The sequence below is a fragment of the Pholcus phalangioides genome, unplaced genomic scaffold (genome assembly GCF_987345545.1).
Source record: "Pholcus phalangioides strain wild (caught in Gottingen) unplaced genomic scaffold, Ppha-v1.0 ptg000005l_1, whole genome shotgun sequence".
NCBI lineage: Eukaryota > Metazoa > Arthropoda > Arachnida > Araneae > Pholcidae > Pholcus > Pholcus phalangioides.
Genome location: NW_028301598.1, coordinates 5,810,409 through 5,823,700, shown reverse-complemented (window position 1 = coordinate 5,823,700; position 13,292 = coordinate 5,810,409). Strand labels below are relative to the sequence as shown.

The 13,292-nt window shown below is 34.4% G+C and overlaps 1 protein-coding gene across 2 annotated transcripts in view; it reads left to right on the top strand.

The window, feature by feature from the left end:
• The window catches only part of LOC149085782 (nuclear pore membrane glycoprotein 210-like), a 164,243-nt gene that overhangs the window by 131,738 nt on the left and 19,213 nt on the right, over window positions 1–13,292 (top strand). For both annotated transcript variants that reach the window (XM_089232180.1, XM_089232181.1), the window contains exons 38-39: window positions 7,448–7,597; window positions 12,743–12,993. In XM_089232180.1, coding sequence (XP_089088306.1) covers window positions 7,448–7,597; window positions 12,743–12,993 — 401 coding nt within the window. The remainder of the gene's footprint in view (window positions 1–7,447; window positions 7,598–12,742; window positions 12,994–13,292) is intronic.

Sequence of the window (13,292 nt, the reverse complement as noted above, 5' to 3'; positions counted from 1 at the left end):
TTTCATATTGATGAATAGACGGCGTGTCGCACTGGGTGATTCACGTTGCACGCGGCATAGAAAACCTGCTAGTAAAACCTGGCTTTTAAAAGAGACAGCCCAAGCCACATCTGGTTTTACAGGGGGGGGGGGAGGATCAGCTAAACCCACTTTTTTTAACCTTCAGAAAATAATTTTCGGGTATCTTTATGTTAGGGGTCATTCAAGTATTACGTCAGCAGGGATGGGGGATTTTCGATTTGCTGACTTGATGACGTGGAGGGGGGAGGGTGATGATTTGAATGATTTTTACAACATCAACCACCCTTTATAAAAAATATGAAATATTCTTAATGGCGTCTTACTCGGTGCGCGAAAAACGAGTAAAACTTTTCACTAGTTTGTGGGCACCTGAATTAACATTCTCCCTATTGAACCCCTACAGAGCCACTCTAGTGATCTTTAAATATTTAGCGGATCCAAATGCTCTGGAGCTGTGCCGCGCGTCATATAAGTGATCCGTGATTATGCCGCAGATCACTTAAGTAATCTGGGAATGTGCCGCGGATAACTTGAGTGATGTAGAACCGCACTGGTGGCAGGACCAATGCTCTAAAACTTTGTCACATGTCACTCAAGGGATCGCTTAATGTGCCACAGATCGCTTAAATGGTCTGGAATTGTGCCACGAGTCACTTAAGCGATCTGTAAATGTGTCACTTGGTTCATTGCTACAAAAATAGATTTAGGGACAGGCCACATTTGGTCCGCACAGGCCGAATGTTTACCGCGGGCCAAGGGTTACCAAGGGCTTAGAAAGGTAGGGTCGCAATGAATTTCTTGAGCAATTTTGGGTTCTTAGTCTTTAAATAGCATTGAAATGAACAAAAATTGATTATAATACCATATAAAGATATTTTGTTTCGAAATTGTAAAAAATATTTTTACAATTCTTTTAAAAAATATTTTGTGGATTAAAAAAATAAATTTTTGATCATCTGGGGGGAAGCCCCCGATTCAGATTCCACCAATAAGCATTAGGAGGAAGGTGGCAGAGCGCTGACAGGGGGAGGGTGAGAGTTTTGCTGACTTTTTCTGACAAGAGTGGGAGTCAAAAATTGCTGAAAATTTGCTGACGTAATACTTGAACAGCCCCTTATTTTAAAGCATACATGTGCTCAACACATGGCTTAAAAGTGGCGCCGGTACACTTACAGATGAATTAAGTGGCTCGTGGCAAATTCTTATTTCAATTGAGTGGCCCTCAGCACATTCCCAGATTGTTTGAGTGAGTGATTTCTGGAGGGAGGGCTTTCTCTTTCAAACCAAGCACAACTCAGGTCTATTACCATCTACGGGCAATTTACTATCTAGGGAGTTGTGCTGGAAGTGTGTGTGTGTGCGCCTAGAGTTGCTGCAAATATAAATAATTTTGTAAGAAAAATCTTTGTTGACTGTGGTTTTTATTTTGAATAATTGGAGGGGGAATGAATATCACTTTTATAATTTTTATAATTTATGTGATGCTGTTACGAGTTATATTTTTGACTAAAGGCCCCTTTATACGTACGCTTTTGCGCGCGCGATAGCTGTAAACAACTTCAGAACCGCCTTCAAGAGTGTGCGTGTAAAGGCGAAAAAGTGTGCAGTTAGGAGTGCGCGCAGGAACTGGTCATTCCAGCGTTCAATCGCGAACTCAAAATCGTACGTCTAAACGCAAACCCACCCTACGGGCAAAAACGGGGCGAATCCCTCGTCTCCTCGCCGTCTTTCCTTCATTATCGTTCTAAAAAAAGATATGTATACAATGTAAATAATTTTTTTCAGCGATAATATTTATTGAAATTTTTTTTCCAGAGTCTATTTGACGATTTTTCTTCCTTTTTCCAACGAACTGTTTTTTTAAAGAAATGATAAATTAGTTTTTCAAATGCCGTAATTACATTTATTAGGTTATTGCAATAATTTTCGAACTTTGATTTGGTTCCTTTATCTACAAACATTATTATATCAGATTTATAGATATGTTAAATTACTATTATTATTTTGATAACTTCACAAGCTTTCATTTACCCTCAGGGTGTGGGAAAAATTTAAAATAGTTTAACTACGGGTTCTTAACCCATAAGTTATATTTTTTCTTTTTAAAGAAAATAATTGTTTTTTTTTAAATAGAAAATATTTTAAGAAAGATCAGTTTCAAAATTTGAAATTAACAATAGAAGTATGTACATAAATCCATAATTAATGCAAAATAATGCGAGAATTGATGAAAGAAATTATTCCAAAATTAATAAAAATCCAGAAGTGAAAAAAGAAATAATTTCAGAATAGATGAAAGCCTTTCAATAATTTGGGGCCCCTTTTTGATTTGGCACTCGTTCTATTTCCGTTCACTCACCCGTTAAGACGCCTACCACTGGCTACAGAAATTTCGAAAAAAAAGAAAAAACCTCTTTTATTATTTAGAAATTTATTCAATAAGCATATTTTTAAAATTGGAAATATATCTGGGGAACACATAGTTGATGTTTTTAAGTCGCTGCTAAAATAGTTAAGAACATCTGATTTAAATTTGACAGTATAAATTTGACTTCAACACATTAGAAAAAAACTTCAAAAGGGATTTAGGGTTGTGGAAAAAACTTCCATTATCTGAATGTCTGAAGGTTAACAATGATACTGTTTAAAAAGAAGCACCATATTCACCAGATCCAGACAACCCTGCATTCATAGCAGGTGTTCAGTGGACAATGTGCTGTATTTTTTCATGATAAGATCACAAAAGATGTCCAAGGTCAAGTGATGTTCAAAATACCAAGTAAAAGGGATGTTTCATGTTATAAGATTATCGCCGATTTCATTTAAAACGAAAAACCATTAAATATCATGAATAATATCCAACTAAAAAAACGTATTGCTATTCACACTTTTAATTTTATTGGTCATAACATGACACACAACGGAATGTTTGACACGGGTAAGAATACGTGTATTTAGAGTTTTAAAAATTTGAAAAAAAAAATTATGCTTCAATTTATTTATTTTTTGTATTGTTATTATGCTCGACAACATTAAACTGAAATGATTTTTTGAGGATGTGAATACAACCGAGAGAAATTTATCAAGAATTTCTTAAAAATATCTAAAATAAAGCCCTACAAAATAACACCATAATTTCAAAAAAAGTGCAGTGAAACCTCGATATAACGATACTCAGCGGACCAAGAAAAAATATTGTTGTAGAGGGATTATCGTTATATCGGGAGGCAGCAGTTTAACATTAGAATATAGACATTTCCAAAAAATTCTGAAGATATATCGTTGTAGAAAGACTTATCGTTATATCGAGAATCGTTGTAGCGAGGTTTCAATGTAATAATTTTGTAATGCTTTTTATCTATTTTTCTGGCTGGTAGTATTAAAAAAAACATCGGCTGCACACCGAGTCAATAATTATGTGTGTGAGATGGAAGAAAAAAAGCTTATTTTTTCTCTTACTTCGGTAAAATTATAATATTAAGTATATAAACAATTAAATTCAGAAAATGTAATTAAGAGTTAGTTACAGCAATTAAAGTCAAACGACAAATGAAAGTCGAATTGAATAAAAATTCGAAATTAACGATCACAGAAATTTTATTTCTGAATTTCTTATTAATTGCATAAAAAATTACCATTAACTTGTAACAGTAATTTCAAAAAATAATTATTGAAATTACTTTTAAAAACGAATAATCCAAGTAGTAATATATAATAAGCTTTTGAAATCTATATTTTTTCCGCGCAAACGTCAGCCGATTTCGATCTGCCAACAGGGAAAAAACTTTGGTCAGGAACGTGGAGTTTTGTGCTTCCCCGAAAGTCCACGCGCCATGCAAAAGCGTATGAATTTCGCCACACGCTTCCCTTTACACACACAATTCTGAACGGGGCCTTCTTTCGTGCAGGAGAGAGCGCGCGCAAGAATGTGTCTCTTTTTAACAACGCGCTCTTGAACGCCGCGTTCCTAACCGCCCTCCAATCCTTCGCGCAAGAACGTCCCGCTTCGGGCGTGCGGGGAAGATTGTACGTGTAAAGGGGCCTTAATACTTGAAGGTTTTAGAACACTTTGGTGACGACAGAAAGCATGTATGTGGATTGATTATTTTATGAATTCTTATGATGCTGGGTAACAAATCAAAACTTGTAATTTTTGAACCACTTCTACATCTATATTTTTGAGAAGAGGGAAAGTTTGTTTGAAAATTAAAAATAAATTTGCATATGTGCCCCGCCCCTTTTTTGCTGTAAAACTTGTAAGTTATGAAGTTTGCCATGACTCCTTAAAAACTGTTTGAAAGTTTGAAACTCCTTCAAAACTCCTTACTTTTCATTTTGAAAATTTTGTATGAACCCTGAAAATAGTTAGCGCATTATGTCGAATTTCTGAAAAACTAGTGGACCGATTTTAATGAAATTTGGTATTAATACAGTTATATAACAGAGAAAGAGATGTACCATGAAAAAGCCATAGTATGCACACATGATTGTCAGTGTGCATACTATAGCATGAAGCCCTCTCTCATGAAGCCTTCGGCAACAGTTAACTGTGAAACTCGAGTTTCAGTGGCAGCATGTGAGAGCTGTGATGTTGTAGCAGTCCTGTGGCAGCGCACTGAAAGTGCCAAATAATGATCCTCATTGGTCGTTGTGACTCTCCGACAACCTTGTTTAGGTCTTCTCGATATGGATCCAGTGTCCTGAAACTTTCCACAAATTGCAGACAACACTGGGCGTAACTTCGAGCTCTGTAGCCACCTGCACTTGTGATTGCTCTGCCTCCAATCTAATGACAATTCTCCATCTCATTCCATCATCCATACATTTGTGGCTACTCATTTTACCTGATGGCTTATAAAATTTACCAAACTCTTGCAAGAAACACAGTGAATATCGCAGAGGAGTAAGAGAACACGAATCAGGGAAAACGCCTCGTGCCATTATCATACCCTTCATGGTCACAGCTCTGCCCACATGCACATGTACACTTATGTATTCGACACTGAATATTTTCATACTTCTTCGGTGGCATTATTAGTACCTTTGTTCAGTACTTTTTGTGGAAATAGACACAATATGCAAATTCTCTTCATTTTGCACACTAGTATATATGTGTGCTTGTAGACAAGGATGGTCATGTAAAATCATCCTCTTTATAAAGAAATTAAACTTTGGTTAATTGTTATATATTCAATTGTTATATATTCGATTTCCTTATTGAGAACTGTCCTATCAAAAGAACCTCTAACAACAGTGAAAACAGCGCAATGGCGGGAACCATTCAGTGTTGCCATAATTTACATACTGCATTTCTTTCATGACTTAGGAACACCAAGTGACAACAGCAAACACGATGTCATGTTTCATGTTATTTGAATGCAAACAAAGTCAGCTGGATGTCTCTTAATGACAATGTTACCTGTTGCACTGGGTACACATGTGGAACCACGTCCAATGGTCTTGGGCCGATACCAGATGGGAGACTTGCTGACTGGAGCATGACTTGCCATGCCAAAGTCGAAATATAATTGAATAATTTTTTAGTACTTGAAGCTGGTCTGTACCATAACCACATGATGGGTAGATCAAGAATATCACGTTCTTTCTCTATGGTGCAGACAGCGCCATCCAGTGATGGATGCTGTTGCCACAAAGGTAAAGGAACAGACTATCTAAGGGGGAAGATATGCAGCGGACAAACGTGTCATGCGCTTAATCAAATCAGGAGCAATATGACAGACATGATGGAAATGAGGTGAAAGAGTGAATTGTGTGTGTTGACATGAGCTACACGTGTGAAGTGTTTGCCAGACATCTGTAGCTGTTTACATACAATTCTTATTCATTCCAATTGTGTGATAATACAAATGTGTTAGTGTCTGAGGCGAGACTACCTTAAAAAGAAAGTTAAAATATTGTATTGTGATACAGTATTGTATGCCAATGTTTGTGATGAAGTCTACATGTGTAAAAGAAAGACAAGACTATATTTTGGAACGTCCCTTATTATAAAAATTGTGTTTGTTAGATATTTTAGTTCTCATGAGCATAATAGCCCATGTTGACATTTGCCTACTGCATCAAGAAACATTCAAAGGTGTCATGAGTTTGATACCCACTTGGTCTTGTTAGAGTTTTTTTTGACACCAGTATCGATTGGTAAGGGACAATGCAAGGTTATGGTGTCGTGGGGGGGGGGGATTTTTCTCTAATAGGGTTGTCAATAAATGGAATAGCTTATCCCCGGAGGTAGTAAATTCTAACATAATTGACATGTTTAAAAAGAAGTATGATAAACATGTTGGGGTATATCGAGAAGCTATCCATTCTTAGAATAAACCATAAGTATTCTTTATGGGCATTGTATAATATTTTATCGTGTGTATATATTGTTTATAATGTTTCTAATTACATTTTTAATTGGGTTGCTTTATTTTTGAAATATATGACATCCATATTTGTTATGGGCATCTTTTTCTCAGCCACCTCGCTGGGCATTTTGCCTGTTGTGGTGTTGTATTTGTATGTAGGTATAACTTCTACTTGTATGAGAGAGCACCAGAGACATATTGAAAGACTGGACACACCCTGCTTCTCATCTCAGATATTGAAGCGTTCCCGGAGGATGGGTGTTTCTGGAAATTGATTAATTTATGTGAAAAATAACAAACAACAATATTTCATACATACTATAAGGAATCGGGAATAAAATAAAGATTGTGATCATAACATCCTCTGCAGTTAATCAGTCCGTAATCATACCATTGTCCTTGTAGATACAATCACACAATAATCTTGTCTTGTGTGACAGCACGACACATCACCCACATGAAGCAATGTACTCTTGGTGAGAGATATGAAAGAAAAAAAGAGAGTCTGTTTGGAACTGGATATTGAATGTAGATTCAGTCCAAATCAGTCCTTGTGTGTGTTAAAATGTTCTGAAAGTGGGGATGCGGGCACAAAAGCAATCTAATAATAATTTTTTTTTTTATTAATTTAACAATACACAAATATACATATGAAATTGAGCGCTGAGCGCTCACACAAACAATAAAGACATCTGTGTGGCCCCAAGGGACAATTGTCCTTCCAGGAAGCCGATAAGAATATCTTATCGGTTTACACAAGCAAAATAAGAGATTAAAAAAAATCAAATTAAATAAGAAATAAAAAGAAAAAATAATTATAAAAGTAAAAATAGAAATATTCAAAGGAAGAGAGAAGAAATATATATATATATATATTTCTTCTCTCTTCCTTTGAATATTTCTATTTGTTTAGCCGCCAATTTGAACCAAAGTACATTACAATGTTAGTAGGTTTTCTATTTGCATGAAGATATAAAGCAATGGAATAAAATTTATCAGAGAAAAAAAAAAAATTGATAATGCTAATTAATGTCTGTCTTGTTTTATTTTTTCAGGCAAGAACTGCACTGCTACTTCAGAAGATTTGCTGCTCCTACCTCATTTCCAAACACCTCTAGCATGCGATGTGGCATTTAATGAATCACTATCTGACGTCAAAGCATCTGATGTATTCCAAGTGGAAAGTGGCTATGATCTCTCTGATGGTTAGTAATTCCTCAAATAATAAAGGGACACATGGGCATTTTATTATGTGCGACTTCCACTAGACAAGATTAGGCTTAATGCATGCAGTTGAACCTCATTAACATGAAATCGTAGAGGTATTATGTGTCATTAAAATGACATTGTAGTGATAGGAAATTATTTCTCATTTACCAGACCATGTTATCTAATGAAGTTTTAACTTCCATTTTGACAGAGCCAGAAAAAAATTTCCCGCAAAACAATGTTTAGTGATATTGTCCCCTCATGCTATAAGCACGAATGTGTGATGTCCTTGGAAAAAAAAGAGCGTGGGAAACGACGCGATGTTTTCAGTGTGGGCTATAATTTCAAATCCATAAATTTTTATCATTAAGTTAGAAAGTTAGCATGTTTTCATAAATCACAATTTGTGTCTTCTAGTTGCATAGTGTTGTTAATTTGAAGCTAATTCATATTATACTTTCTCGGCCATAATCAAAAACGTGTTGGTGACCCATGGGCACACCACCAGACTTGCGGTGGTCTTAATGATGTTTAGTTACACCTTGCACACTGCTTAATGTGATCGCATTGGGATTCGAGTATCTGGTAATGATAAATGATTCATAATTAAATCTAAAAACCCAGTTGCAAGTATGATGATCATACATGTCTTGTTTAGTCAAACAGGATGTATGATAACAGAGTAACTTCAATTTTTCTTTCCCACACAACTTGTTGCAAAATGTTCAATTGTTCCGTTTTCCTTTTCATATTGTTTGAAAAGGTATTTTTTTATTCAAGCTGAAATCCTGTATTTTTTAAAATTATTATTTAGCCATTATGAGGAGATAGAGTGTAATGGCCTAAGGTGTATTGCGAATTACGATAGTCTGGTTTTTTAATGTTTGGTTTGTCCTATCGATATCTAGAAAAAGCTTGTAGGCCCTATGGTTTGTTCCATACTTTGCAAAACTCATAACAATAACTGAGCAGGGTTGGTAAAAAAACCGGTTTTTTTGAAAAAAACCAAAAAACCGGGTTTTTTTGGTTTAAACCAGGTTTTTTTGGTTTAAACCGGTTTTTTTGTTTTAAGTAGTATTAACATTAAAAACAATGAAATTTCTGAAAAATCATTAAAACTTCTAATAATTAACTAAAATGAAATTGTTATTAATGTAATTAACACTATTCCCATGCTAATTAATCAATAAATATTTATTAAATTTTAACAAAAACCAACTTTTGCCATTTAATTATTTTTTGCTTAACTCAATGGATTACTGTGTGTTCGAAAATTCTTTTAATGTTATTATTAATCATATAATATATAAAGATTTTTCTCCAGTTACTTTCAGTATACTTAATTACGAAGCTATTTTGCAAAAAGTAATAAAAATTAGGTGAATATAATGCATTTAATGATGCATAAATAATGCAGATTAATTAACGATGATTTACGATATACAGGGTGATTATAACTAAGGTTCTGATTTCAAAACACTAAAAAAAGAGCGATTGTCAGAATGACTTGAAAATTGACATGAATATTCCTGAAAAAATTCCATTTTATTTGATAAAGGGGAAAAAATACTTAAAAATGTAAAATTAATGACATCATCCAACATGTGAGAAATTTGCTCGCAGAATGGAAACGATAGCCAGTCAAGGCAAAATTATAACTTAATTATAGCATTGCACGAGTCCATAATTCATGGAGAAATGGAACATGGAACAAATAACTATAACTTACTCAAAAAATGTTAAATATGTTGTCCACCACGTGTTCTGGCTATGAGGTTGAAAGCACAAAAATTCTTGTTCAACAGCAGAATCGGAATATGCCATGGTCATAATGTGGATGTGCTTGCAATTCAGCTTTATTAAACCAAACGCGCCCCCTTTCCCCCGTTCATATTCCTGAGGAATGAGGAACTTCTAACATATAGAGAATGTGCGGGAGATTACAATTCATCAAAGTTTGCAATCTGACCGCTGTTTATAACATTTTGAGGTATCCCCACAGCCAGTAGTTGCAAGGGTTAAGGTGCATCCTGTCAAAATGGGTCTTCAGCAGCTGCTTTGCTGGTATTGCAATGTGCATCTTGATAGAAGTTCTATCCACACACTGATGCTGTGGAAGTGCCGAAATGATGTGGTTGCACAAAATAGATTATACTGCTGGCAAAGTACAGCATCATCTACTTGCACATTTTGCACCTTTTTCTTTTGCGAAAGAAACGTTCATTGCTTCAGGAGTATCCATGCAAATTTTCAGGTCATTCCGATCAGTACTTATTGTATAGTTTTGGAATCAAAACTTAAATTATAATCACCCTGTATATAGCTGATTATTTTATTATAAATCTGTTACTACTATACAGTAGAACCTTGATTAACTGGGCTTAACAGTGTGTGTGTAAAAGTATAAAAAAACAACTATTGAATATTAAGACTTGGAGATATACAGTAGGAGATGTGCTACTTCTTATGGGAATGAAAATGTATGTGAGGTAATGTAACAACTAGTACACTAGTCTTTGTCCTTTAAGGACAGCTGGTGTCTTTATTGGATTATAGGTCCACCGGCCCCTAGCATGATGGTGTCACTACTGTAGCTGCTTCTTTGTGAAGGGAAAAAGAAACCCTGTGAGATATGTAATACACCACTACATTTAGATGTGTGATGCAATCCTTATTCATGAATTTGCTAAAGATAGAGCATCAGAATGTAGCCAAAGGTTAGAAAATGTTGTAAGAATGAGAAGTTTTGGCTTTTATATATAACTTTAAATGACTAAGATACTTCATATGAAAAATATATATATATATATATTCTGGCCACTTTTATGAGACTTTTTGAAAAAAACCATTTATAAAATCTTATGTCATTTAAAGATATACCATCAGAATGTACCCCAAGGATATAAAATGAGGTAAAAATGAAACATTTTGGCTAATAATTTTCAGGTCATTCCGATCAGTACTTATTGTATAGTTTTGGAATCAAAACTTAAATTATAATCACCCTGTATATAGCTGATTATTTTATTATAAATCTGTTACTACTATACAGTAGAACCTTGATTAACTGGGCTTAACAGTGTGTGTGTAAAAGTATAAAAAAACAACTATTGAATATTAAGACTTGGAGATGTACAGTAGGAGATGTGCTACTTCTTATGGGAATGAAAATGTATGTGAGGTAATGTAACAACTAGTACACTAGTCTTTGTCCTTTAAGGACAGCTGGTGTCTTTATTGGATTATAGGTCCACCGGCCCCTAGCATGATGGTGTCACTACTGTAGCTGCTTCTTTGTGAAGGGAAAAAGAAACCCTGTGAGATATGTAATACACCACTACATTTAGATGTGTGATGCAATCCTTATTCATGAATTTGCTAAAGATAGAGCATCAGAATGTAGCCAAAGGTTAGAAAATGTTGTAAGAATGAGAAGTTTTGGCTTTTATATATAACTTTAAATGACTAAGATACTTCATATGAAAAATATATATATATATATATTCTGGCCACTTTTATGAGACTTTTTGAAAAAAACCATTTATAAAATCTTATGTCATTTAAAGATATACCATCAGAATGTACCCCAAGGATATAAAATGAGGTAAAAATGAAACATTTTGGCTAATAATTTTCAGGTCATTCCGATCAGTACTTATTGTATAGTTTTGGAATCAAAACTTAAATTATAATCACCCTGTATATAGCTGATTATTTTATTATAAATCTGTTACTACTATACAGTAGAACCTTGATTAACTGGGCTTAACAGTGTGTGTGTAAAAGTATAAAAAAACAACTATTGAATATTAAGACTTGGAGATATACAGTAGGAGATGTGCTACTTCTTATGGGAATGAAAATGTATGTGAGGTAATGTAACAACTAGTACACTAGTCTTTGTCCTTTAAGGACAGCTGGTGTCTTTATTGGATTATAGGTCCACCGGCCCCTAGCATGATGGTGTCACTACTGTAGCTGCTTCTTTGTGAAGGGAAAAAGAAACCCTGTGAGATATGTAATACACCACTACATTTAGATGTGTGATGCAATCCTTATTCATGAATTTGCTAAAGATAGAGCATCAGAATGTAGCCAAAGGTTAGAAAATGTTGTAAGAATGAGAAGTTTTGGCTTTTATATATAACTTTAAATGACTAAGATACTTCATATGAAAAATATATATATATATATTCTGGCCACTTTTATGAGACTTTTTGAAAAAAACCATTTATAAAATCTTATGTCATTTAAAGATATACCATCAGAATGTACCCCAAGGATATAAAATGAGGTAAAAATGAAACATTTTGGCTAATAATGAACAAATATGATATTTTTAAGGGAAAAAAATTATATTTAGGCTACTTTTATCTGATTTTTTGAAAAAAACCAAAGTGGTTTTTTTAAAAAAACCAGTTGGTTAAAACCAAGGTTTAAACCATGGTTTAAACCAACGTGGTTTAAACCAAACAACCCTGTAACTGAGTGATAACATTATCCATAATTCTCATGGAGGGATCTATTGTATGCATTATGTTGATCTATTGAGATGCAGGATTGCATTGATATTTATTATGGGTTGTTAGAACTGTGGATTTTGAAAGGCATTACCCTGGTGGAAAACTCTAAATCATAAGTGATGAGAACCTGGACTAATCTGCTTCTTGAGGTTCAGGTCTCACGTTAACAAGGTGGGACTATACATAACTGTTTCTATCGTAATTATTTTAATGTGAATTTTTTGTAAAATTAAACTTTATATCTTTATGTTGGAGGTAAAGTGCACCATGTCATAAAAGGTAAATTTTACAGGAGAGGAGCCATTTAAAGATTTTTTTAGTATGTCTTTCTCTATGGAGAGCTCGCTTGTTTTATGAAGTGAATATATCTGTTTATTGAAATAAGACTTGGTATCCTATACCTATGTGTAGTTTAACAATCTAACTGCAAATTAATATAGTTATCTTGATATTAACAAAAATTGATATAGCGCCCTTTATTTCCGATATGCAGATATATTTAATGCATTTAGTGAGTGAGAAATTTCATAATATTGTATAAGTGATGTTTTTAAAGAAGCCTGAATATTTTTGTAGTCATGTCATGTGCTTAATTCATGTTTTGTCTTAACCCTGCAGGGCTATATTACTGCAACATTGCAACCAAAAATAATGTCTTCCCTGTCGAAATCAGTGCATTAGAGTCTCATTTGATTGTCTCCATCAGCTTGCAAATGGAAGCAAGAGGATTGGACTTGGTGGCTGAACAAGTTTCCTTCCAGTTTTTGCCAGCATTCGTGCTGAATGAGGAAAGCATTGTTCTTGGCAGTTATCGTTCCTCTGTCACCTTCAGTGTCACAGTTAGTCTGCCTGTTCAACAATGCTTAGAGGTAATACATATTTTTAAATCACTGGAAAAAGTGTTATTAGATTGTTTGAGCATATCGGAACAAAATATGTTCATCCAATGTATTTTTTGATGATTTTTCTTATGGAGATGATGAGCTAATATGAATTATAAAACCTTCAATGATCAAATCGGGTCAAAGATTGTCCAGTTGGGGGGGGGGTGTATATGTTTTGAGGCTATGAAAAAGTGCAGAAGGAAATGAAATTGAGCCCCACCTTGCTGATCTCATTGCTGAATATTTAAATGATATTTTCCCCTTCTTTCTAGGGGGAACACGTA